General features: G+C 33.6%; 5 protein-coding genes and 2 long non-coding RNA genes across 10 annotated transcripts; 4 read left to right on the forward strand and 3 right to left on the reverse strand.

Moving 5' to 3' along the window:
- Positions 1 to 6035: 6035 nt before the first annotated feature.
- Positions 6036 to 7029, forward strand: LOC142233582 (uncharacterized). Its single transcript, XR_012721443.1, has 2 exons — positions 6036 to 6653; positions 6724 to 7029. It is a non-coding gene; the product is annotated as an uncharacterized LOC142233582 (long non-coding RNA).
- A 1229-nt stretch (positions 7030 to 8258) lies between these two features.
- LOC142233670 (uncharacterized) lies at positions 8259 to 8630 on the reverse strand. The gene is made up of 2 exons (XR_012721463.1): positions 8495 to 8630; positions 8259 to 8432 (listed from the first exon to the last, which is right to left on the reverse strand). It is a non-coding gene; the product is annotated as an uncharacterized LOC142233670 (long non-coding RNA).
- RhoGEF4 (Rho guanine nucleotide exchange factor 4) lies at positions 8313 to 10828 on the forward strand. Its single transcript, XM_075304670.1, has 3 exons — positions 8313 to 8460; positions 8522 to 9636; positions 9696 to 10828. Exons 1-3 carry the CDS (start codon positions 8313 to 8315, stop codon positions 10524 to 10526), a joined length of 2094 nt encoding a protein of 697 aa, XP_075160785.1. The 3' UTR covers positions 10527 to 10828.
- Positions 10746 to 12193, reverse strand: LOC142233669 (uncharacterized protein F13E9.13, mitochondrial). The gene is made up of 3 exons (XM_075304671.1): positions 11701 to 12193; positions 11555 to 11637; positions 10746 to 11501 (listed from the first exon to the last, which is right to left on the reverse strand). Exons 1-3 carry the CDS (start codon positions 11774 to 11776, stop codon positions 10833 to 10835), a joined length of 828 nt encoding a protein of 275 aa, XP_075160786.1. The 5' UTR covers positions 11777 to 12193; the 3' UTR covers positions 10746 to 10832.
- Positions 12194 to 13216: 1023 nt separating this feature from the next.
- LOC142234802 (uncharacterized) lies at positions 13217 to 15214 on the forward strand. 3 transcript variants are annotated; one of them, XM_075305990.1, is made up of 5 exons: positions 13218 to 13557; positions 13640 to 13717; positions 13779 to 13910; positions 13966 to 14751; positions 14815 to 15214. In XM_075305990.1, the coding sequence occupies exons 1-5, from the start codon at positions 13353 to 13355 to the stop codon at positions 15168 to 15170; spliced, it is 1557 nt and encodes a 518-aa protein (XP_075162105.1). In that variant the 5' UTR covers positions 13218 to 13352; the 3' UTR covers positions 15171 to 15214. The 3 variants fall into 3 exon arrangements, with proteins under 3 accessions (XP_075162106.1, XP_075162105.1, XP_075162104.1); XM_075305989.1 differs by having other exon boundaries at positions 13222 to 13557; positions 13616 to 13717; XM_075305991.1 differs by lacking the exons at positions 13640 to 13717; positions 13779 to 13910 and having other exon boundaries at positions 13217 to 13557.
- A 3544-nt stretch (positions 15215 to 18758) lies between these two features.
- On the forward strand, positions 18759 to 22162 carry Neos (nuclear receptor coactivator protein neosin). Its single transcript, XM_075304770.1, has 3 exons — positions 18759 to 19288; positions 21288 to 21381; positions 21440 to 22162. Exons 1-3 carry the CDS (start codon positions 18840 to 18842, stop codon positions 22091 to 22093), a joined length of 1197 nt encoding a protein of 398 aa, XP_075160885.1. The 5' UTR covers positions 18759 to 18839; the 3' UTR covers positions 22094 to 22162.
- On the reverse strand, positions 22088 to 23124 carry mRpL50 (mitochondrial ribosomal protein L50). Of its 2 annotated transcripts, none has more exons than XM_075304773.1 (4): positions 22992 to 23124; positions 22847 to 22926; positions 22585 to 22787; positions 22088 to 22417 (listed from the first exon to the last, which is right to left on the reverse strand). In XM_075304773.1, the coding sequence occupies exons 1-4, from the start codon at positions 23037 to 23039 to the stop codon at positions 22182 to 22184; spliced, it is 567 nt and encodes a 188-aa protein (XP_075160888.1). In that variant the 5' UTR covers positions 23040 to 23124; the 3' UTR covers positions 22088 to 22181. The 2 variants fall into 2 exon arrangements, with proteins under 2 accessions (XP_075160888.1, XP_075160887.1); XM_075304772.1 differs by having other exon boundaries at positions 22847 to 22929.
- Positions 23125 to 26031: the final 2907 nt, after the last annotated feature.

The following is a 26031-nucleotide window of genomic DNA, read 5'->3' on the forward strand; positions in this document are numbered from 1 at the left end:
TCTAAATAGGCACCTAATAATTGCACTGATGAGAAACTTTTTCGTAGTAACTTGGCGTGGTACAACTTCTCAATAGTGACGGCGCTTTTCCGACGAGTTTTTGATGTCGTATATGATTGTTTTCGACGTAGTGGGGATTCTCAGAAGCGCCCCCAAAGTCAAAAAATGTTGGCAGGGATCACATTTAACATATTTTTTTGCATTAATAAAAGAATGATGTTGAGTTACAAGTAGCTAGTTACATATTGCAGCGTCTATCAGCCAGTTTGTTTATTTTCGATGGAGACAGCGTGCCTGGAAAAATATTTGAAAAACGATCACTTTATTCTATTTGGAAAGTCGAAAATTGTTCACCATATACCTTTCACAATTTTAAGCGTAATATCTATGTTTTCAGAACTTTATTTTCGTTTTTATTCAAATAAAATATAACAAGCTGGTTGCGCTTGGCGTTTCACAAAAAATAAAATCCCAATAAACACAGGATGAGCGTTTTTCAAATGCAACAACTTTTCAGTTTGAGGGTAAATATAATTTTCAACATAAATTCAACTTGACTTGAAATAGCTCATCTTCAATACATCTTCAAATTGTTTGCGAATTACTTCCAATTTGCCAAAATGTTGACGAAATCTTTGAAAAGGTGTTGAAGATAATATGAGAAAACTTTGACAAAACACTACCCTAAAATGCAACGAAAAAACCATGTGGTTTTCAATACTTATTTGTGCAACGAAGTTCGTGGTCAAGTGCAAGAAATAAAAAATATGGAAAATTTTAGACAAATAACCAAATAGTTTATAAAAATGGGTAAGTGAAAATAAAAAATGAAATAAAACTTTAAGGAAGTCACTAAATGTATATCTCTTTGCAGAAAACTAAAGTTATGTATTCTACGTTCTTGAAAACATTAAAAAGCTGACCGGTGAAAAAATGGTGGACAATTAACTGGAACTGCTTCAAATAGTTTATAATAATTGGTACGTCAATATGAAAAATTAAATCAACACTTTAGAGAAGTCACTAAATCTAAATCTCTTTGCAGAAAACTAAAATCTTTGGATGCTACATTCTTGCAAACATCATTAAGAAGCTGACCAATTAAAAATGAGTGGCTTATCGACAAGAAAAAGTTTCCAGAAACATTACAAGTGCAACCATTTAAAATTGTTAAAAACAACAAATTGTTGAAATCAACAACTTCTGGATGAAAATGTGCATCACATCGTCAGTTTAATTCATATGCTATTATCAGTTTAAAATGGATATTTTGTGAATTCCTTCTGCTGGAAATCAATTCTAACACGTGGTCCAGTACGTTCCTAATTTTAAATTACACGCATGTTAATAAATTTTAATCCTGTTTTATGACACCAAAAGGAAGGAAAACGAATTATCAATGCAAAAGTGTTTACTAATAATGTTTAAGATATTTAAAGTTTTGTTGTTTGTTTTTATTTTGTTCTTATTTGTTGATATGTTTAATAAGATTATTATTTATCAATTGGTATTGTAGTGTATTATGTAGTGTAGTGTATTATTATATATTTTATTTTGATGAAAATGAATAAATTATACAAAATTCATAGAATTTTGGCTTTGACTTTCGATTTGAAGTGGGGATATCATTCATACAAATTTAGGTTGAAAAGTATTTGCAACGATGTTAATTTTGAATTTGACTCGCATCGAAAATTGTTTGACAAATTATTGAGTAGCGATGCATTTCAATTTGAGGATAACACTTGAGATATTATTGCTAATGTGTTGAATTTCACTGTTGAGGGTAATGTCTGTTTTTTGTTGAGAACGCGATTTTCTCAACAATTTCTCAACTTGAATATTACCCCAATCCTTTGAAAAAATGTTTGAAAAATTGTTGAAATTTAGCATTTTTCAAACGTTTGTGTTTATTGGGATGGCTCTTCTAACAGTAGTGATGGCAAAATACTATCATGTACATTTTGTACTTTTTGATATACTTCCTCCATCACAGTTCGCGATGGTTGTGGTGACATTTACGAGTCTGTTGTAGCGATGAGGATGAAATGGAACTTTGAAATGCTGGCAGGGTGTTAAATGAGATATTTATTTGTCAATTAGTATTGTAGTATATTATGTAGTGTAGTGTATTATAATATATTTAATTTTGACGAAAATAAATAAATTATACAAAATTCATAGAATTTTGGCTTTGACTTTCAATTTGAAGTGGGGATATCATTCATACAAATTTAGGTTCGTTTAGTTCGATTTTGTGGTGAAATTGTGAATTTTATTGTGAATGTTGCTTTATGTTAAAAAATTCTGAATTCCTTTTATATGCAGATGATCTGAAAATATTTTCTAAAGTTGACTCGTTATCTGATGTTGCCAATTTGCAGTTGGATTTAGATAATTTTTATAAATGGTGTCATTTAAATTTTTTCCATTTGTGATACTTTGTTTTTTCGTGTTGAAAAACTGACGTTTATAGCACGGCGCCATTTGCAATGTGAATTAAGAAATAATTTATTTATTAAAAACTATTTGTGCGGGTTTATAAATCAAACACGGACCATATTTTTGTTCCGAAACTATACAAAGGATCAAAGGAATAGCAGATCAATTAAGTTGCAATTGAATATTTCGAAATGTTCTCATATTTCCTTCCATAAAACACTCCACCCTATTCAGTGCTGTTTTAAATTTGGTGATAATGTTTTGACAAAGCCCTGCCAGCATTTCAAAGTTCCATTTCATCTTCATCGCTACCACAGACTCGTAAATGTCACCACAACCATCCTACTGTGATGGGGGGCAGCATATCATAAAGTACAAAATGTACTTCATACATGTATTTTGCCATCACTACTTTTACAAAAGCCATTTTATTTTTTGTGAAACGCCAAGCGCAACCAGCTTGTTATATTTTATTTAAATAAAAACGAAAATAAAGTTCTGAAAACATAGATTTTACGCTTAAAATTGTGAAAGGTATATTGGTGAACAATTTTTGATTTTCCAAATGGAATAAAGTGATTGTTTTTCAAATATTTTACAGACACGCTGCCTCCATCGAATAAAAACACTGGCTGATAGACGCGGCAACATGTAACTCGCTACTTGTAACTCTACATCATCATTAATGCAAAAAATTATGTTAAATGTGATGTGATAGTGATATAAATGTTATATTTTTAAGAATTTGTAAATGATTAATCAAATTAATAAATATCTAAACAAACGTGTTTTACTCGACCACAATGATTCTTTTACCACTATCTTAAAATGTGCTTTTTCTGATTGTTTGGAGGGTCTCTTATTGGCGTCGTTCTAAATTGATCTATAAAGGCACCTAATAATTGCACTCATGCGAAACCTTTTTGTAGTAACTTGGCGTGGTACAACTTCTCAATACTGACGGCGCTTTTCCGACGAGTTTTTGATATCGTATATGATTGTTTTCGACGTACTGGGGATTCTCAGAAGCGCCCACAAATTCAAAAAATGTTGGCAGGGAGGTTACCTGTATTCGAGATCTTGGAGTATTTTTTGATTCAGACATGTCTTTCATTTCACATATTAATTATATACTTCCAAAAGCTTATAAAATGCTTGGTTTTATTAAAAGAAATTGTGGTGATTTTTCGGACCCAAATACTTGGAAAATTGTGTACACAGCCTATGTTAGGTCTAGAGTGGAATATGCTTCAATTGTTTGGGATCCGCGTTGTAATAATCAAATAGCTCGTATAGAAAGAGTTCAACGAGTATTTGTTAAATATGCATTGAAATCTCTCCCAATAAGTTGTCTTTCCAGTTATTTTTCTAATTGTCTGTTATTAGGTCTTCAAACTCTTGAAGATCGTCGTAAAGTTCAATCAGCTCTTTTTGTTTTTGATTTGATCAATAATGTAATTGATTGTCCGGATTTGTTATTACGTATACCTCTTTATGTTCCTCCTAGTGTTATGACCCCATATAGCACTAGGCTTGGCCCTCCGGCATACTCAACCTCTCTCAGGACGGTCCTCAACCCGCCGAAACCTAGCCCGAGGTATAACATGAAAAAAAAGGAACTTACAACTGTCGATAACACACTTACAAACACAAAGGGACACACACGTTGAATGAGGCTTTTGATGGACAAACCTCCCACTCTGCCCTCCCAACCATGGTTCACAGATACCGTTTCATCAATTTTTATGAACCCCACAAAACCTTCCTTCACTCCTTTTACCTTCACATATTCCCCCTCAACAAATCAAAATTTAGCACATAATTCCGTTACAAATATTAAAATCAAGATACATTTTTATTTTTCATTTTTCTAGTCAATAATTAAAATTAACAAAATAAAACTAAATTTCTTATCATTTAATAGAACATGAAAACACGGAAACTTTACCATTTACTATTACTAAACATCTTTTTTTTATCCTTTTTAATGACTATGAGTATGGAACCTACAAAGCCTTAAAATTGCATAATCCAATGGGGATTTATTTTTACTCTGACTTCCTACCTAATTGAGCTCAGTTAGGTGGAAAATATTGGGGATTAGATATCAAAACAATAACCCACTAAAGAAAACAAATGAAATTATTCTGGTGACTTTGTATGGCCCTTGACAATGGAAACTAAATATGGGAATGGAAAAGGCAAATATACACTTATACTAAAATATTAATAAAAAAATGTAAGTTCAATAACAGTCGTTTAGATCAAATTTTTGTAATAGAATAAACGCATATGTTCATAGGGTGTTAAAAGCAGTTTTCTTTTCTCCGGGCATTCTCCCTCCGCCTTCTAGTGTTATTAAAACTGATACACTGGGATGCCCTTGGATTTTCATTTGGGCATTGTCCACAAAATTTTCTGGGATTATGGGATTTTTAAAACAAAGTGGATTTTAATATCGGACGTTGGCGGATATCTTCATTGGTATTTCTAGGAGTTAGTTTTCCATTTGGTTTTCACAGGTAAGCATATTTGACGTTTTCGTGGGCTTATATTACTCCACCCACTTACTTATTGATACTCCTACCTTGATATTTTATTAATTTGTTTTCTTCCCTGGTGATTCTCCGATCGTTGTTCAGTCAATTGCTTCCACTGGAACTAGCACTATGAGGTGAACCTCTCCAGGATCGTGGCAACCAAAACTAATCCTCACCAGTTAATTTCTCCAGAAAAAAACGAATTTTTGCATAAAAAGTATAGCGCCTCCTGATCATACAGGAGGCTATTCCAGACCTGACAAAAACATTTTATTAAATTCATACTCCTTCAGATTACCATCACTTGATTAACTTACTTTATTATTTTCAATATTAATAATTGCAAACCCAAAATTTGCCAGAATGAAATTTCTCTCAATTTTCCGTTTTTATATTTTCACTCTATAAGGTGTGTACTATGTTCGGTTTTCGAGTTGAAAATCACTTTATTTTCGCGATTACTTTTCCTGAAATAATTAAAATTATAAATGAAAACAGACATATTCCTGTAAAGTCTTGCCGAAATCTAGAGGAACAAGAAATTGCACATCAATTGAGTTAATTTATCTGCTTTATATTGAACTGTTTTAATAAAGTAACCGCGAAAATTTCAACTCGAAAAGCGAACATAGTACTTACCTATAGTGTCTAAAAAAAAAAGAAATATTTCAAATTCACTGCTCTACGACACTACTATCAACACATACTTTATTTAATTATGTTTCTATTTATGTTAACCGCCAAACGTTTCAAACAAGCACTTTAAAATACACTTTGCTAAAATGGCAACTTTTGACGTCTTTTGCTCTATTTATACCCCTGGTTTCATCAAGCCAAGCGCTTCTACGCCATATTTTAGACTAATATCTGTCCCTTTCTCCTAAAACCACGTTTAAATTCCGCTTTTATTACATTTTTATTTATTTTTTTGCTATTACCATTTTTTCTGTTTCATAGTCTTCATTCCCCATGCTTCGTGGGATTTCATGAATGAATTTATGGACTACGAGCAACCCTATGGCTACGGTGTAACAACGCCCTCTTACTACTTGTTAACCTGTCATCTATCTAACCAGCTGACACACTAAAACTTGAAATTATTGATCTGCAGCAAGATTTAGGCATTAAAATCTACATTAATTATTTGCCTAAGCTGCATTAATCCTAAAAACATAACAACACGATTGGCCGCCACCACATAGGCCCTGAACCAAACATTAAATAAAAAAAACAATTGGCCAGCACCACATAGGCCCTGAACCAAACAAAAAAAACTTGTGCCACAAAAGTGTGTTGGTCCACCTGCACAATAAAAAAAATACTCCACATTTTGGCCGCATCTAACGCCTACGCCTGCCACGTTTGCCTTAGGATGCTCCGTAAAGGAAATTTGCATTCCATGGCGAAACAAAGCGTCATTATCCACAGACCATAAGGATTCATTCCCATAAGTATGGGTCAATAAAAATAACACGCACGGCATTACCTGGTATATGTTAAGAGCAACGAAAATAGGGATGCCAGTGCGAACAAAAATGTATACCAATTCTCGGACAAGATTTATACGGGGCACGGACGGACGTGAGTAAGTTGCTCAGAATTCGATTCTGAGTAAGTTGCCTTTCAAATAATCTTGCAGCCGCACTTGTAATCATCATGTGGCCTGTACTTGTATGCATCTATGTACCTATCAAAAAAAAATTTAAAAAAAAAAAAATGAATTTCTCCTTTTTTTTCCCAGGACCCTCGCAACACTAGAACTATGAGATATGTTGATATATTTGAAATTCCTCTACACCGTGTGAATTATGCTTCCCATAGTCCGCTGACGCGTGTGTTTTTTTTTACATAAATTCTATTAACTTAAAATTTCAAAAGAAATTTGGGAAGATTATAGAGTTTAGCATTTCGAAAAATTATTTTAAGTTGTATTTTGCTACTAAATTTAGTTAAAACATAACTTAGAAAATTACATATGTATTTTATTCATCATAGTCTGTAAGGAATTTTTGTTCTAAAGACTGAAATAAATATATAAATAAATAAATCTTTATTGATTACTCATGTATAATAAATTCTTACTCAAGATATACCATAAATGTTTGTTGACTCAATTTGTCGGGTATGAAATCTAAAGGCCGGTACTATGTTCATTCTTGCGAAAAATTTTTATGGAAACCATTATTTCGCACATAGAAAGCGGCGTTTTTTTAGGTAGCTTGTAGCGATATTTTACAGGGAGCGATATTGTATTAAGTTGGTGGTTGTTGCTTGTTTTTACAAAATAAAGGCCGGTACTATGTTCATTCTTGCGAAAAATTTTTATGGAAACCATTATTTCGCACATAGAAAGCGGCGTTTTTTTAGGTAGCTTGGAGCGCTATTTTACAGGGAGCGATATTGGATTAAGTTGGTGGTGTTGCTTGTTTTTACAAAATAACATTTTATTTTTCCTTGGCAATTGATCTGCTATTCCTTTGATCCTTTGTATAGTTTCGGAACAAAAATATGGTCCGTGTTTGATTTATAAACCCGCACAAATAGTTTTTAATAAATAAATTATTTCTTAATTCACATTGCAAATGGCGCCGTGCTATAAACGTCAGTTTTTCAACACGAAAAAACAAAGTATCACAAATGGAAAAAATTTCGCAAATTTTTCGCATTTTTTGGTTTTGTATGGAGTTTCAACGCGAAAGCCGAACAGAGTACCGGCCTTAAGTCTCCAATTTATTAGTAAATTGTGCTAAAAGCCACCAATTAAACAAATTGGAATTAGTTTTTCGGTATCCCGAAAAATACCGGGATTAAACATAAAAAATTCCGGGATTTCGGGACGGGATTTATCCCGGGTGACAGCCCTAATATTTATCGATATTTTACTTACCTCTGACAATTTTTAGCGTTCGGCCACACTGTAAGATTATTTACAAACCAGACACTCCGTCCGGAAAAACTTATAGTGTGGATGGTGCATCAAACGCATCGTACTCCGACGCACAAATGTCACATTCCGAGTAATTCACGTTCACGATACGTTTAAGGACACAATCATATTTGTCATTTTTAAAATCAAACTGATTGAAGCGCATTGTACTATCGTCCAAAGTGTTTTATCAGTACCTTTAATTCTTATTAAACAAAATATGTTTGTTGTTTGTGGCATGTTTAAATAGACAGTTCATAAAGTTTGAATTTATATACAATGGAGTTTGTTAAAATGTGTAATGCATAGTGATCGATTATTGTTGGAACAATTCTAAATAATCTAAATAATTTTGATTGCTACAAAAGTTTATGTAAATATTTATATTTGTTCGTCTATCAAAAATGTATACTCCCATAAAAAGACATTGTAATAGCGCCATTAATGAAATGGCATCGCCCCGAACGCCGGAAACACCACTTAGTTTTAGCCGCGAATTGCGACAGGTGTTACAGGAACGAAATCTATTAACAGCGAAATCAAGAAATAAGGGTATGTTGTCTGGGTTGAAGTATATTGAACTTACAATATTGGCATTATCTTCAATTTATAGTTTGTTCCATGTTGATTGGAGGCTCCGGGCAATCGCCTATTTCTTCTCCTAATACAGAAACCGATAAACGAAGATCTTTCCGTTTACAAGCCATACACGAGATAGTTACATCGGAGAGAACATATCTGAAACAGTTACAAACTCTAATTAACTTTTTTGTCAAGCCATTGAAAGAGCAAAATATTATTGATGAAGCAAGTCATTCCGCCCTCTTTGGCCAAATAGAAATGATATATAATCTAAATGAGGAATTTCTAAAGGAACTTGAATCAGATCTGGATAATGTTGCTAGGGCCTTTCTTAAGATGGCACCATTCTTCAAATTATATTCGGTGTATGCCTTTGACTATCGTAATTCATTGCTGATTTTACAGGAATTGAACTCAAGGAATGCAAACTTTCGCAAATTTCTTGAAGTGAATGAATTCCGGCCAGAAGTTCAACAAAAATTAAACTCCCTGATGATAGTACCGATTCAACGCGTACCGCGTTATAAATTACTATTGGAACAGGTCCTTCTTTATACCAGTCCTGCTGACGCCGATTTTAAATTACTAAAAGAATCCGTAAAACAAATAGAAAACACGGTCTCCCACATAAATAGTTGTGTAGAGGATCAAGAAGTAACACAAATGTTGATAAACATTCAGAACTCCTTGGTCAATCGAACTCCAAATATTGTAAAACCAAGCCGAAAGGTTATAAAGGAGGGAATACTACATAAAGTTACACGAAATGGTACAGAAATAAAACGATATTGTGTTCTTACTTCCGATATATTTATGTACTGTAAAATATTGAAAGAACGAAAACCAAATACTGTGGTTGAAAACTCTTTAGAGTGTTGTTGTATTTTTCCACTTAAAAAGTGTAAAGTATATGAACTTTTGCCGGGCCATTTTAAGATCACTTGTCAGAGCGACGGTATAATTTTCAGTTCAACAGACCTGCAGCTGAGTCGTATTTGGGTTGGATTTATAAGAGATGCCATTGATTTGCACATACAATGCCGCAAGACCTTAAGAAAGGAGAGCAGTAAAAGGACACCTCTACGAAAAAAAGACGTGAAGAATTTTGGCGAAGACTACATGTTGAGTCCGAAACAAAGAAAATCTGTAAGTTGAACTATGAATAAAAATGTTGTATAGATTTTAATTGATTTCGATCTAAACAGGAGTTCGAAAACATATTTAGAAATAAAGGTTGTGAATCTGAAGACGAAACAGAAGCTGATAGCTCTTTTAAGATAAATTGTTTTGGTGGAAGCAAACGGAAGCTGCCCGCAATTACTTCAAACGCAAGAACAAACATCAGCTCGAGCTTAACAACAACCGCAAAACCCATGAAACGTAAGGGTTCAGAAATTGTTGATGAAAATGAAAGCATACTACGCGATAAAAATCATTTGAATTGCAGTGTAACACCGGAGAAACGTCTGTCTAGGTTGTATAAATTTATATCCAATGATAAAATGCGTGCAACCACACGAGGAATTTTAAAAAAACCACAAGCAAAAGCCACCGTTGCGACTACTCAATCAGGTCATCATAAAACGGTCAATCGTCTCTCCGACCACGATCCTTCATATGGTTTCGCTAGCAGATATTCTGAATCTAAATCGTATTTTAAAGCACACAATGTAGACACTACAATACCAAGTGCCTTTGCAAAACGTGAAGGCATTTTAGATGGCGGTGTAACCCTTGAAGGTGAGGGAAATTTTCGCGATATTTTATTTCCATTGAGAGCCAGTAATGGTAGTAACAAAAGTAATTGGAGCTTGAATGGACAAAATTGCGATTCAACTTCAGCTCTTAAACAGAGTTTTACAAATATCAAAATCTCTTCGCCACCAAAAACAAAGCGTGTGAAATTCGATGATTCTTTGGATGCATTACATGAGCTGCCAAATTTTGAGTTTCAATTTCATGTTACACAAGCGGAATCAAGAAATGGAGCAACAATACGTGAAAAGATATATGAGTTTTTTGCAAATTTGTTTTAAATATTCACCATAACAGACATGAAAATTTTTTGGCATCAAGAAATGTGTATGGACAATTAATATAACAGTAGTACTCATAAACACATTCATATACAATAATGGTCAGAATCTATAACTTTTCTTCTATCTTGTTTTCATTTTCGTCATATTTACATTAAGAAAAACTACATAGTGGGCCTCCCGCTTTGTTAATGTGAGGGCCGTGAGTAAAAATTCAGATACATTTCGCATTCTTATATTTCAGGTATCGAATCAGACATTTAGCAGTTTAACACACAATTAATAAAGATATAAAACAAAAATTTTCTACATTCTTAGACTTTGAACTTTCAACATAAACTCGGCAATAGCTTCTTCACACAAATCGTTTGACCACAAACCTTGTTTCTTAAAATGGGAACCAATTATAGCTGCATCAATATACTTGTAATAATTGTCTATATTACTTTTCGTCACTCCCGATCCCACGAGCAGGGGAACATTAACCTTACTTACTAAATCTTGGAAATCTTGAGGCTTAGCGGCATCACCTGTGGAATTACCTGTTATTATTATTCCATCTGTTAAAAAGAATTCCGCAGCTTTAGCTGTTTCCAATAAAGATACGTCTTTGGTTATTGCATGTGAGCTATGTTTCTTCTTGAGATCTGTAAACACTAAAACATTGGACGCATCTATTTGTTTGCGATATCTTAATAATTCTCCAGCTTGTGCATCTGTATATCCTTCGTCGGCCACGTGTCCAAATACGAAGCCTTCAGCACGTATGTAATCTAGTTGACATGCCTTAGCAATTGATAGAGCTTGTTTGTTACCGCAAGCTAATATCTGAATACCAAGCGGAACCTTTTCACGGAAAGGTATGCATGCTTTTGCTTCCACTGCAATTCGAGTCATGCAGGCAACGGTCTCAGGCCCAAGATTTTGATGCTGCACATAGGGCGTATCGTGCATATTTTCTAATAATATTGAGTCCTGAAAAAATAGAAACCCTTTAATAATTAAATTGTAAAGTTGGATGTAATTACCAATTTGTGTTTAAGGTAAACATTAATTTCATATTTGGCTTTTTCCACAATCTCCGGCCAGTTGCCTTTATACAGCGGGGTACCTTAAACAGAAAACACATGTGATTAAAAATTCTTAACAAAAAAAAATAAATAAATAAAATTACCTGGTAAAGCATCCACATGAACCATGCCAATTATATTGCATTTTGTCTTATTGAAAACTTTAGAAAATCTTTCCATCTCTTATATGTATATAATATAGTGTAAATATATTAATAAAGTGTAAATATAGGGTGCATTTTTAGGTGTTATCTTTTGGTTTAAACAGCTGACGCATGTTTCGTGTTTTATTTTTCACTGTCAAAAATCTTCAGTATGGTCTATAATTTAACCATGAATCGTCTTACAGCGCTTGCAAATTATTGCATTTTATTATCAAAATGCGTGCTCTTTTAAGTTCATCGCACGCTTCTTCCATTTTGCGGTCAGTTTTATTTGTGGCTCAATAGGAAAGTAAATAAACAGTATTGTCGTCTTAAGACATTTAGATTCTTTTTTGTGGGGCTATGATAGAACCACTAGACAGATAAGCCCACTAGATTTGGCGCATGGAAAGACAGCATTGAAGCATTTTTTCGTAAAATGTCGGCAGAAATATTGGAAGGAGTATGCTAAAATTGTACTATCTTTAAATTATTTAGACCTACTATCGTTCCAAACAAAGGCAATAGAGAGAAGAAGATGGGAGATTGGCTGCTGAGAACATCAAACCATTTACGGTGCTAGGTCCATACTTTTCGTTTATCGAACCAAACACGTATACGACATGTATTGACATAGCATTAAAATGCAAATAAAAAGAAATTAATTGCAGGAAATAAATTTCCATAAACGGGAAAATGTATTTTTTTTGTTGTTGCCTAAAATTTAAAATTGTTTCATTAAGAAAATTAAGTTTTTCATTAAAAAAAATAAAAAATAAATAAAAAAATTACAAACATGTACACTCATAGAAAAAAGTCTGCTAAAAACAGCAGTCGATGTCTGCTGTTATATTTCTGTACTTCAGGGGTTAATAAACAACAATTTATAAAATTTTTAGGTTATAAATTTTCCCCAAAGCATATTTAAGAATCAAGACTAGTTTTTGTATATTTTTGCACTGTAATATACTTACAAGCTCCTAAATACGATCAGCAAACATTTTGTTTGCTGTTATGCCTTAATTCGATAAGTATTCAGATTTTTGGTCAAATACTATAGATATGCATAAAATATTGTGTTAATTATGTTAGGATAGCTCCTAAGTTGACATTTTTATTTGTTTTAGCCAAAATAAAACATGTTTTAGTCAAAATAAAACATGTTTTAGTGTAATCGAGCTTAAAAAATAGCAGGAAATGTTTGCTATTTCAGCAAACAATGACTGCTGCCCCTTTTTCAGCAGACTTTCTGCTGTTTTAGCAGACTTTTCTGCTGTCCCTACTAACAAATTTCTTTGTGTGTATGGAACTAGCATCGTCAATGCAACATTTGGTGTGACGTAGGCCAATTTCCCATCTTCTTCTCTCTATTATCTTTGGTTCCAAACAAACATTCCATACATTTTTACAAATTGTATGTTTCATTTCTTTTTTAATTTCCTATAGTCTTAAAAAGTAATCCTTTACAATTTGTGTAGCGGAGCGCGTTTAAATTTGGAGTAGCCACTCATATGTGCTGTGGTTGAAACGGTTTTCTTTTACTTGGTTGTCAATCTAATACCATTTATAAACAAATATCAAAACATAATTACAATTCATTTTGAATATCCAAAATGCATAAATTTTGTGTGGTTTGTAAAGCTATTATTGGTGGACGAGCAATAATTTTTTCATTTCGTCCGCACAATAAAACACAATGGTGCAGTGTTCTTGGGTTGGATCCCAATAAAATTCATAGCAAACATGGTGTGTGCAGCGATCACTTCTTAAGTTATACGGAAAGGACTGTTTACGGAAACCCAACAGAAAAGATGGAAAGTAAGTTTTCTGAAATATTTTAGCTTAGTACATACTACTTTGCTATATTCTATCATAGACTACGTTCCTTTGGAACATTTAGCAATGCACCCAATCGGAATGGTGCAACCATCTCCCTTTGTTGAATCGAATTCCGCTGTTAAGGCTGGTGGCGTTGAAGGTAAATATGAACGCCATTAAAAGTAAAATATTAACGTCAATAATTTTTTTTAACTTTAAAGGCCCGATTGAGTCTTTTAATGAAAACACCCAGGAGTACGTACCCGAAACTGAGCCTTCTGGCAAAGCACCGGATAATAATGTACAGAATTTATACTTTACTCACAATGAATTTTATGAGAGCACTTGCAGTGGTATGTTTGTATCTTGCTATAGTTGTTTTGAAGCTTTTTTTTAAATTTCTTGTAGGTACCCGACCCAGTATTCGTGAAATACTCAATTCTAGACTAGTTATTCGAGCTATCCCAGGAATGTATCCGCAAGTTAAGGAAATACTAACACTATTTGCGGAAAGTCTGCCAGTCAACTGCCGCAAAGTTTGCCTGTCGTACGAAGAAATAAATGTAACGGCAGATATAAATGATGATTCTCGTTCATGTCGTGTGTTTGCTTTAAACGGCATTGGAAGTGACTGGCAGTGTGTATTGCGCTACGACATTATACAAAATGATCTAAATACAATCGAACAGTTAAATAATGCAATAGCCCAATGCATTTATGTAGGTCATGAATGTGGTTTTGATGTATGTTGCGTTTCCGCCAATCAATGTCCTCTTTCTCAAAAATTTTATAGCAATTGTCAAACATTTAATTGCGATAATTTTGAAGCAAAGTACCTGCCGGAATTGTCTGCATGTAATCCGTTGAACAAACGAATATGGTTCATTCCGGATATGACACATTTGCTAATAGGGGTAACCCGTGCCATATTAGCAAATGGTGGCTTTGAAATTGGTTGTGACTTAATTATCAAAGCCAAAGACTATTACCCGGAAGCATGCACATTTCGCCCAGGACATTATTATTTTGGCCTTAGAGACATGGAAACAGTGAAGAATGTGTTCTCAAATCGAATAATAAATAAAATCAAAGAAATAGAACCTGATAGCGAGGCAAATGCAAAGACTGTTGAATTTATGGAGAGAACAAAGTCATTCATAGAAAATTTTTGTAATTTATCGAGATACAATTATGGTAAGTTAGCTAGATACACGTTTAAAATGTCAAGCAATTACATGTAGTAAATTGTCGTTACAGAATCTGTTTTAAAGGAATGGATATTATTTTTCAATTCACATGGCTGCTACAAAATAGAATGTTGTCTCTCTGCGTTGAAGTTTGTTGCCGAGGAATTTTTCAATTCTAATGAAGAAATAGATACAATAGATACCCGAAAATGCTCCATAGCATGGATAGAACAAATATTTTTCTATATTAGGAACTACCCATTCACATCGAACTTAACATTGGATGCCTTCCAATTTCACATTGGACGTCTATTTTCTTCATATGTTGCCAAGAGGACAGTTCGTGTCCAGTTATGTACGAATTATATTTTTTTGCTAAACGAAATGCAACATTATAATATAAAAACTTCCTATTTGCAACAATAGAATATTAAATAATAAAAATAAAGTGAATGCCAAAAATTCGAAAATTTTAAAAAGTTTAAAATCAAAAAGTTGTATCGAGTCTGGCGTCAAAGTAAATTCGATACGTTTAAATACCAAAGACTTTGCTAATGTAACCACTTAACCCTAGCTCTGGCACTAATATTTTGATTCCGATGAATCAGAGGATTCCGATAAATCAGAGGAAGATAATGCGGAAAATTATGAATTAGTGGCGTCACTTAGCAGGTTTTTATACCCTGCGCCACACTGTGGAACACGGTATTATAAGTTAGTGCATATGTTTGCAACACGCATAAGGAGACGAGATAGACAAAAATGCTCAGGGTGGGCTCCTGAGTCGATATAGCCATATCCGTCCGTGAACACAATATTGTAATCAAAGTCTAGGTCGCAGTTTTAGTCCAATCGACTTCAAATTTGGCACAAGTATATGTTTTGTGTCAGAATAGAACCCTATTGATTTTGGAAGAAATCGGTTCAGATTTAGATATAGCTCCCATATATATTTCGCCCGATATGGACTTATATGGCCCCAGAAGCCAGAGTTTTACCCTAATTTGTTTAAAATTTTGCACAAGAAGAACAATTAGTACTATAGTAAAGTGTGCCAAATGTTATTGAAATCGGTTCAGATTTAGATATAGCTCCCATATATATCTTTCGCCCGATGTGGACTAATACGGTCCCAAAGCCAGAGTTTTAAACCAATTTGGTTGACATTTTGCACTAGGAGTACAATTGGTAGTGTAGTCAAGTTTGCCAAATTTTATTGAAATCGGTTCAGATTTAGTTATAGCTCCCATATATATATCGTTCGCCCGATTTACACTCATTTGACCACAGTGGCCAATCTTTTACTCCGATTTAATTGAAATTTTGCACAGGGAGTAGAATTTGCAATGTAGCTATGCGTGCAAATTTGGTTGAAATCGGTTGAGATTTACAGATATCTCCCACACACATATATATATATATATATATATATATATATATATATATATATATATATATATATATATATATATATATATATATATATATATATATATATATATATATATATATATATATATATATATATATATATATATATATATATATATATATATATATATATATATATATATATATATATATATATATATATATATATATATATATATATATATATATATATATATATATATATATATATATATATATATATATATATATATATATATATATATATATATATATATATATATATATATATATATATATATATATATATATATATATATATATATATATATATATATATATATATATATATATATATATATATATATATATATATATATATATATATATATATATATATATATATATATATATATATATATATATGTATATATATATAAATATATATATATATATATATATATATATATATATATATATATATATATATATATATATATATATATATATATATATATATATATATATATATATATATATATATATATATATATATATATATATATATATATATATATATATATATATATATATATATATATATATATATATATATATATATATATATATATATATATATATATATATATATATATATATATATATATATATATATATATATATATATATATATATATATATATATATATATATATATATATATATATATATATATATATATATATTTTTTCTGATTTCGAAAAAATTGGTCAAAATACCAACATTCTCCTTGTAAAATCGCCACTGCTTAGTCGAAAAGTTGTAAAAATGACAAATTTTCCTAAACTTCAAATACATATATATCGATCCATAAATAAACTTTTGCGAAGTTTCCTTAAAATTGCTTCAGATTTAAATGTTTCTTATATTTTTTTACTAACATTGTGTTCCACCCTAGTGCATTAGCCGACTTAAATTTTGAGTCTATAGATTTTGTAGAAGTCTATCACATTCTGTCCAGATCGAGCGATATTTAAAAGTATGTATTTGGGACACCTTTATATATAGCCCCCAACACATTTGACGGATGTGATATGGTATCGAAAATTTAGATTTACAAAGTGGCGCAGAGTATAATATAGTCGGCCCCCCCGACTAGACTTTCCTTACTTGTTTTTTTTTTTTTGTAAACTGATGTAAATAGGGTAAAAATCCAAAGCTGCAAAGGTTGCTTCAACATAACATTTTACGTAATCATCGTTTTATCGAACCTAACCCAATTACCAAAAATTTAAGCATTGGCAACATATTTTCGGCTCTAATGCACCCAACAACATTATCTATAATTTGCCGTAATACCTAGCAAAAAGCAAAATCGGATTATGCAATTTCTTTCCCTCATGTTCCGAAATTCAGAATTGCAAATCGCAAAATTTTCATTTGGCTATAATATACGCACGAAAAACTGTTGTACTCCATATAAAAAACGTTAGAGCGGAATAAGTGCGAAATCTTTGTTTTAAGCATTTTCAGACATATATTTATACAACTCTGGAATTTTCGCACGAAAAAATAGGCAGGCATATTATTTCACATAAATAAGTTAACATCCCTGGGCTTGAGACCCTATTTACGGAGATATATGAACATATTCGTTTTTCGCAGAAACGAACTTAGTACTAAACATAATGCGCTTTACAGACTATCAGTTATTCCGGACGACTGTGCTAGTGTCGAACATATCCCATATATTGCGCACATTATAAGATAAGTCCGAAGGCATAATCGATACTGCTGCATGTTTATGGGATCGATAACCCATTTACCGATTATTTAGTCATCGCCGACAAGTCGTATCGATCCGACACACTGAAAGATTCTTTATGCGCTATCAGTTATTCCGGACGACAGTGCTCGTGTCGAACATATCCCATATATTGCGCACATTATAAGATAAGTCCGAAGGCATAATCGATACTGCTGCATGTTTATGGGATCGATAACACATTTACCGATTATTTAGTCATCGCCGACAAGTCGTATCGATCCGACACACTGTAAGATTCTTTACAAACACCGAAATTCCGTCCGGAATAACTGATAGTCTGTAAAGCGCATTACAAACACCGACATTTCGTCCGGAATAACTGAAAGTCTGTAAAGCGCATTAAACTCGAACTTAATACCCACCTTTAATGCCTAGTACTAAGTTCGTTTTTGCGAATATTGGATAATTTTTACCGGAAAAGTACGCAAACATACCTTATGTTCTATATAACAGCACGCACTTGTGCTTGTTATGCGCTTTACAGACTATCAGTTATTCCGGACGGAATGTCGGTGTTTGTAAGGAATCTTGCAGTGTGTCGGATCGATGCGACTTGTCGGCGATGACTAAATAATCGGTAAATGTGTTATCGATCCCATAAACATGCAGCAGTATCGATTATGCCTTCGGACTTAACTTATATTGTGCACATCATATGGGATATGTTCGACACGAGCACTGTCGTCCGGAATAACTGATAGTCTGTAAAGCGCATTATATGTCACCCTGTAGTTGGGCTTATAATAACGTTGACGTTTACGCTTTTGTTTAAGAATACAAGGCAAAAAAAGTTAAGTGTTTACATTGATACTCAAAGCTTGTTCGTCTGCAAATTAAAAACTAAAACAAATTAAACTATGACTGATGCGGATAAAAAATCTATGGCCATCATACGAGATCCCAACACTGTTCAAAATCGTATATTTGTCGGTAATTTACCGACATGTACGCGCGAGGAATTGGAAAGTATTTGCAAGCCATATGCCAAAGTATTGGGATCGTTGGTACAGAAGAATTTTGGGTTTGTCCAATTCGAGTCAGAAGAGATGGCAAATAAAGTTGCAAAAGCGTTAACGAAGTCAACGTTTAAGGGGAATATAATAACAGTTCGTAATGCAAATCAAAGGAAGCCTCCAAGTCAAATAGTACCTAACGCTGCAAGTAACGTGCCCGGTGTGGGACCACCTGCTGGAAATTGGCCTCAGAATCAAGGAAATAACGTTGGTGGCGATGGGGGTGAAGACGATAATAATTATAATGCAGGATACAATGATTGTGAAATTATTGTGGTAGATCGTAAAAATACGTGAGTATCGACATATATACCTTCTCCGTAGTTAGTGTTACTTCGGTAGATTACTCATAAGAAATTCACAGGACAAAATTATCGATTGTTCACATTTTCTCCCATAAGAACTACAGCCCTATTGTAAAATTCCATATATTCGAGGGAATCTCCGAAAAGGCCAGATCTACTTCCGTTCCCAAAAAGACTCCGTTTAATATGCGGATTATTATTTGGAAACCTTACCTTGTTTGTGACAATGCTAAGTTAGGTTAGGTTAAAGTGGCAGCCCAATTAAGATTCAGGCTCACTTAGACTATTCAGTCCATTGTGATACCACATTAACTAAAAGTACCTATTACATATGGGCACTTCTAGTTCTAGGTTCAGCGGGAACCTTCTTGATTATTTTTCTTTTAATGATAGCCATCACAAGGCTGTCTTTAGCAACTAAGGCAAACGATCTTTGATCCCTTTTGGAGGATGACAGCTCATCCGGCGATCGTTCCCTTTTTCCAGACTCAAGAATTCCTTGAGCCCATTTTAAGGAATCGCTTTGTTTAGCCGACAGCGTGCTTGGGTCGACCGATCCTAACTTCTTTAGCATAAACAAAGCATTTCTGCGTTCCTTGAATCTCTTTCGTGAGGGATTACCTCCTTTTGATGTCGTTACCTTAGAAAAAGTTCGACTTGTCAGAGTGTCGACCCGTCTACAGGTCGGCTAATTGGGCCTAACTCTTTGTCATTGCCCAGATTTATAACTCCAGTCGAAACCCGTCCACTGGGCCCTGAAGTTAGCAAACCAGTGGATGACTTTGAATTTCGCTGCATGGTGGCTTAATATCCCACCACACTTGAAATTCTTAGTAGGTACCTATTACGATGAGTTTATCCGCTATTAAAAAACACGTACGTTCCGTTCGACGATTGAATAGATATGACAATGCTAACTGAAACTTCCTTTTATTGCTCGTACCAGATACTTGTTAGATTTGTTAACCATCTTCTTGAATATACTATTGATAGATTTGGCCTTTCTGGAGTTAGTGTTTTGGAAGATATGATCAAGTATGTGTACAGTTTGTGCTTTGGTCCAATATGAGCCATTATTTCTATGAAATTGATATAAAGTTTGTTCCTACCGGTTTTGAAGGTCTGTGTCACTTCGCGAAAAGGAGAATTGAAAGGGAAGTACTACGCTGAACATATTGGTAATTCCTTGTTTGCTTTGTAGTTCGTAATGTCGATGCCTGAAGGGATGCTTTATTGTTAATATCGAGCAATAGTAAAATCTAGATCATGGGTGACTCGAAAAGCCATTCGATCCTCTCTGACATTCAAAACACCTGCGTACTTTCATGTCTCTTACACCAAATTTGGTAAAAGTCGAAAAGTTAACTTTACAACTGTTCACAACTAGAAATTGCAATAATTGTATCGTAGGGCTTCATTCGGCAATATTTTCAATCTTTTCGCTAAAATCAAAAATAAATCAGCAATACCCACCTTAAGCCAAAAAGAAATTAAAAATAGAGGAATCCAACTTAAGGAATGCCTTAGACATGAATTCTATATCGGAAGAATACCATACTTCGAGTGTATTTTATTGGTAATCGGATATTATGTAATTGGCTTGAGTCACAACACTAACTGCTTCCCAAGCTTTGCGTGATTTAAAAGTAGATCCTGGCGCAGTATACTACGCGATTGAATTAATTGTTTGCATATATTTTGCATTTTTAGCAGACACTTTCAATTTGACATGAAATTAATTTCGGTTGTGTTGTGTAGTTCCATTTTTCATTTAATCTCTTTCTGATTAGATGCTAATAAAGGATTCACAAATTTATTTTAACGGAATTAAATTAGTATCAATAAATAATGTTGATTTTGTTTGGTAAGAAATTTCAAAAATAAACTTCCCATTTAATCATTTACTAAAATATATTTTATATTAACTATGTGCATGCTTGCATGAGGTAAATTAATACGCATAAGCTAATTATCTTTCAATGTATAGAAAATATGCGGAAATGATAGAAGAACGGCTTAAAAGAATGAATCTTCGTGTAGATGTTCTATTTCCCAACGAAGATGTTCCTTTGGGCAAAGTGGTAAGTTGTAATCAAAATTAAAAACCCACACAAGCTTTTATCGTTAGTTTTTTTCTAGCTTTCAAACATAGCCTCACGTGGGTGTTTATATGCTATACTTGTAACAAATCAACACGAAGAACATAATAGTATAACCGTAAATATATTGTATGGTCAGCCAGCGGAGCATCGAAATATGCCGGTAGATGATGCAATTAATTTAATAACTGATGATTTTCGCAAAAAAATGTTGCGTGATAAAAATACTGGAAACCAACAAAAAACTCACCTTCCAAACCCAGTACCTATAATACCTGCAGCAGCTAACTATATTGCACCGCCACTGAAAGAACGTCATCCTGATGCTATACAATCCCTGTTAAATCTATTGGCTAACAATATGCCTTTGACAGTTTTACAGTACGATCGCATCATAAAATATTTACAAGACCGTCGTTTGTTACAGCATAAAGTTGAACTAGGCGACGCCGATGAAGAGCTAACACAAGGCACACCTGATCCCGAAATAGAGCTACAAAAGAAAATATTGAACATTTTAAATAAACCATCGGTGGCAGAAACTCATTATGATCTGATGTATCCAACCTTGGACGCAGTTAAAGGAGATATGCGTTTGCTATCACTACTCAAAGATAATCGCGTTCAAAAAGCTCTAGATTCTTTAATGGATAGTAATTTAGTGTCAACAATTGAAAGTCTTATGAAATTCTAAGACAACATTTTATGATTAAAATAGTATATTCATTATAACAGAGGTTAGAATAAACATTTATAAATAATATTTCTATTAAACTTATTATTTAAGGCCAACTTTGCTTGGCCTCATTACCAGCATACTTTTCGCGATATCTGAGACCTGTAACCAGTGTGGAGCTTTTGGGGAATGCAGTTTGACCATTGAACTTGGTATCAGTTTCGCTGTTGAACCGGACATAGTCATACTGTATGTGCAAGTTTTCCGGTAGGTCCATTTCCTTTAGAGCATCGAGAGGAACAGTCGTATTAATAGAAGTTTCGTAGAAATTGATAACATCGCCTGCAAAATAGTAATTGAAATGGGGTTCACCCACATGTGATTTTTCTATATAAAATGTTATATTTAGTACAGACCTAAGATTTTTAATATAAACTGTTTCTAAATTTTAATAACTTTGATATTATTTGAGTTTGTACGAACTCGAAAATGTTTTGCACAGTACTTACCCACCGTCTTGAGTTCATATATCACAGAATTTGGAACACTGTGTTTAAATTCAGTAAAGCATGCTTCTAACATCTTAAATTTTTCTTCTAACGATTTGAAATGATAATCCCGTTTTGTCGGTACTTGAAATTTTCCACAGATTTCTATTATTGTTTCCTTGGCGTTACTTGGTGCATCGTATTGTTTATGAGGTCTCAAAAATCTTGAAAACCAATTGAATAATGTAGATATGTTCCAAAAAACTTAAAAATTATTGCATACCCTTTGTCGGCTAGTGACTGTCTCATAGCATCAATTTGAGAACCATTCGACTTGGTTGAATAACACATTTGACCCCCGCACTTCTGGAAAGGATTGAGTTAAATATTGGCGAAGCAAGTAATTGGTAATCGTTTCAAATTCTTACAAATTTGCGGACTAAATTGATGGATCCTTTATTCATAATTCGAAGCATTGTTGTCGATTAATCTAATTCACTCCTTTTCCTAGTAGAAAGTACAATCCAAAACGTTCATGCACCTTGGTTAACTCCGATAACTCTGTAATCGAGAATATGTAGGGTGACAATGACCCAAGAATTGTATTAAAATCATTCACGTAAATTTTATTCTAGTTTCGGCAGGTTCAAAGTTCCATATATTGGTCAGTACTATGTTCGCTTTTCGCGTTGAAATTTTCCCGGTTACTTTATTAAAACAGTTCAATATAAAGCGGATTAATTAACACATTGATGCACAGTTTATTGTTCTTCTAGATTTCGGCAAGACGGTACAGGAATAAGCTTGTTTTCATTTATAATTTTGATTATATCAGGAAAAGTAATCGTGAAAATAAAGTGATTTTCGTCTCGAAAACCGAACATAGTACCTACTTTATTGCAGTGAATTGTAGGTATTAATGCTCTCTTTCATTTTCCGTTGTCAGTCGTTTGAATGACCACCCACAAAATATGTTACAAATTGTCACATGTGGCACACCGATTAGTATGTTCCGTGCAATAATCGGTATGTTTTTAATTCTTTTTTTTGTCTATTTGCCACCCTGTTTTGCGACATTGCTAACTGTCGATAACAGAGGTATCACAAAATTAACCAGAGACAACCACTAAATTAAAGCCAAACGGACGGGCAGAACATTTATTAGATTTATGCGCTTTACAGACTATCAGTTATTCCAGACGGAATGTCGGTGTTTGTAAAGAATCTTACAAGGTGTCGGATCGATACGACTTGTCGGCGATGTCTAAATAATCGGTAAATGTATTATCGATCCCATAAACATGCAGCAGTATCGATTATGCCTTCGGACTTAACTTATAATGTGTCCAATATATGCGATATGTTCGACACGAGCACTGTCGTCCGAAATAACTGATAATCTGTAAAGGGCATTACGTGTCTGTAGTAGCGATGAGGATGAAATGGAACTTTGAAATGCTGGCAGAGTAATAACTTAATTCAAAATCACTCCCAGTTACTTAAATTATCGCAAAAATGAACATAGTATGCCCTTTACAGACTATCAGTTATTCCGGACGACAGTGCTCGTGTCGAACATATCGCATATATTGGACACATTATTGTTATTGTTTTCAAAAGTTCTCTGAACTAAAGAATTTATTTGATGAGTATTTGAAACAAACGTTAACAATTTCTAATAGCGACTAGCTGGTTTACAGTTTAAGGCCAGTACTGCGCTTTACAGACTATCAGTTATTCCGGACGGAATGTCGGTGTTTGTAAAGGATCTTATGCGCTTTGCAGATTATCAGTTATTCCGGACGGAATGTCGGTGTTTGTAAAGAATCTTACAGTGTGTCGGATCGATACGACTTGTCGGCGATGATTAAATAATCGGTAAATGTGTTATCGATCCCATAAACATGCAGCAGTATCGATTATGCCTTCGGACTTAACTTATATGTGCACAATATATGGGATATGTTCGACACGAGCTCTGTCGTCCGGAATAACTGATAATCTGTAAAGCGCATTACAGTGTGTCAGATCGACACGACTTGTCGGCGATGACTAAATAATCGGTAAATGTGTTATCGATCCCATAAACACGCAGCAGTATCGATTATGGCTTCGGACTTAAAGGCCGGTACTATGTTCATTCTTGCGAAAAATTTTTATGGAAACCATTATTTCGCACATAGAAAGCGGCGTTTTTTTAGGTAGCTTGGAGCGCTATTTTACAGGGAGCGATATTGGATTAAGTTGGTGGTTGTTGCTTGTTTTTACAAAATAACATTTTATTTGTCCTTGGGCAATTGATCTGCTATTCCTTTGATCCTTTGTATAGTTTCGGAACAAAAATATGGTCCGTGTTTGATTTATAAACCCGCACAAATAGTTTTTAATAAATAAATTATTTCTTAATTCACATTGCAAATGGCGCCTTGCTATAAACGTCAGTTTTTCAACACGAAAAAACAAAGTATCACAAATGGAAAAAATTTCGCAAATTTTTCGCATTTTTTGGTTTTGTATGGAGTTTCAACGCGAAAACCGAACAGAGTACCGGCCTTTATATTGAACTGTTTTAATAAAGTAACGGCGAAAATTTCAATTCGAAAAGCGAACATAGTACTTACCTTTAGAGGCTTGTGCTTAGCACTAAGTTCGTTTCTGCGAAAAACGTATATCTTCATCTATTTTTGTATTATCAGGGATGTTAACTTATTTATGCGAAATAATATGCCTGTCTATTTTTTCGTACGAAAAATCCAGGGTTGTATGAATATTTGTTTGAAAATGCTCAAAACAAAAATTTCGCATTTATTCCGCGCTAACGTTTTTTATATGGAATATAACAATTTTTCGTGCGAAAACGTGATCTTAATACTAGGCTTAAACTCGAACTTAATACCTCATGTATTATTATTAATTATCTCCTACCCTGCCAACATTTTTGGAATTTGGGGGCGCTTCAGAGAATCCCCACTACGTCGAAAACAGTCGTATACGATATCCAAAACTCCTCGGAAAAGCGCCGTCACTATTGAGAAGTTGTACCACGCCAAGTTACTACAAAAAAGTATCGCATGAGTGCAATTATTAGGAGCCCTTCTGGATACATTTAGAAGGACGCCAATAAGAGCCCCTTCAAACAATCAGACAAAGTGCATTTTAAGATAGTTATAAAGGGTGATTTGTTAAGAGCTTGATAACTTTTTTTTTAAAAAAACGCATAAAATTTGCAAAATCTCATCGGTTCTTTATTTGAAACGTTAGATTGGTCCATGACATTTACTTTTTGAAGATAATTTCATTTAAATGTTGACCGCGGCTGCGTCTTAGGTGGTCCATTCGGAAAGTCCAATTTTGGGCAACTTTTTCGAGCATTTCGGCCGGAATAGCCCGAATTTCTTCGGAAATGTTGTCTTCCAAAGCTGGAATAGTTGCTGGTTTATTTCTGTAGACTTTAGACTTGACGTAGCC

Source organism: Haematobia irritans, chromosome 4 (genome assembly GCF_050003625.1).
Source record: "Haematobia irritans isolate KBUSLIRL chromosome 4, ASM5000362v1, whole genome shotgun sequence".
In the NCBI taxonomy this organism is placed as follows: Eukaryota; Metazoa; Arthropoda; class Insecta; order Diptera; family Muscidae; genus Haematobia; species Haematobia irritans.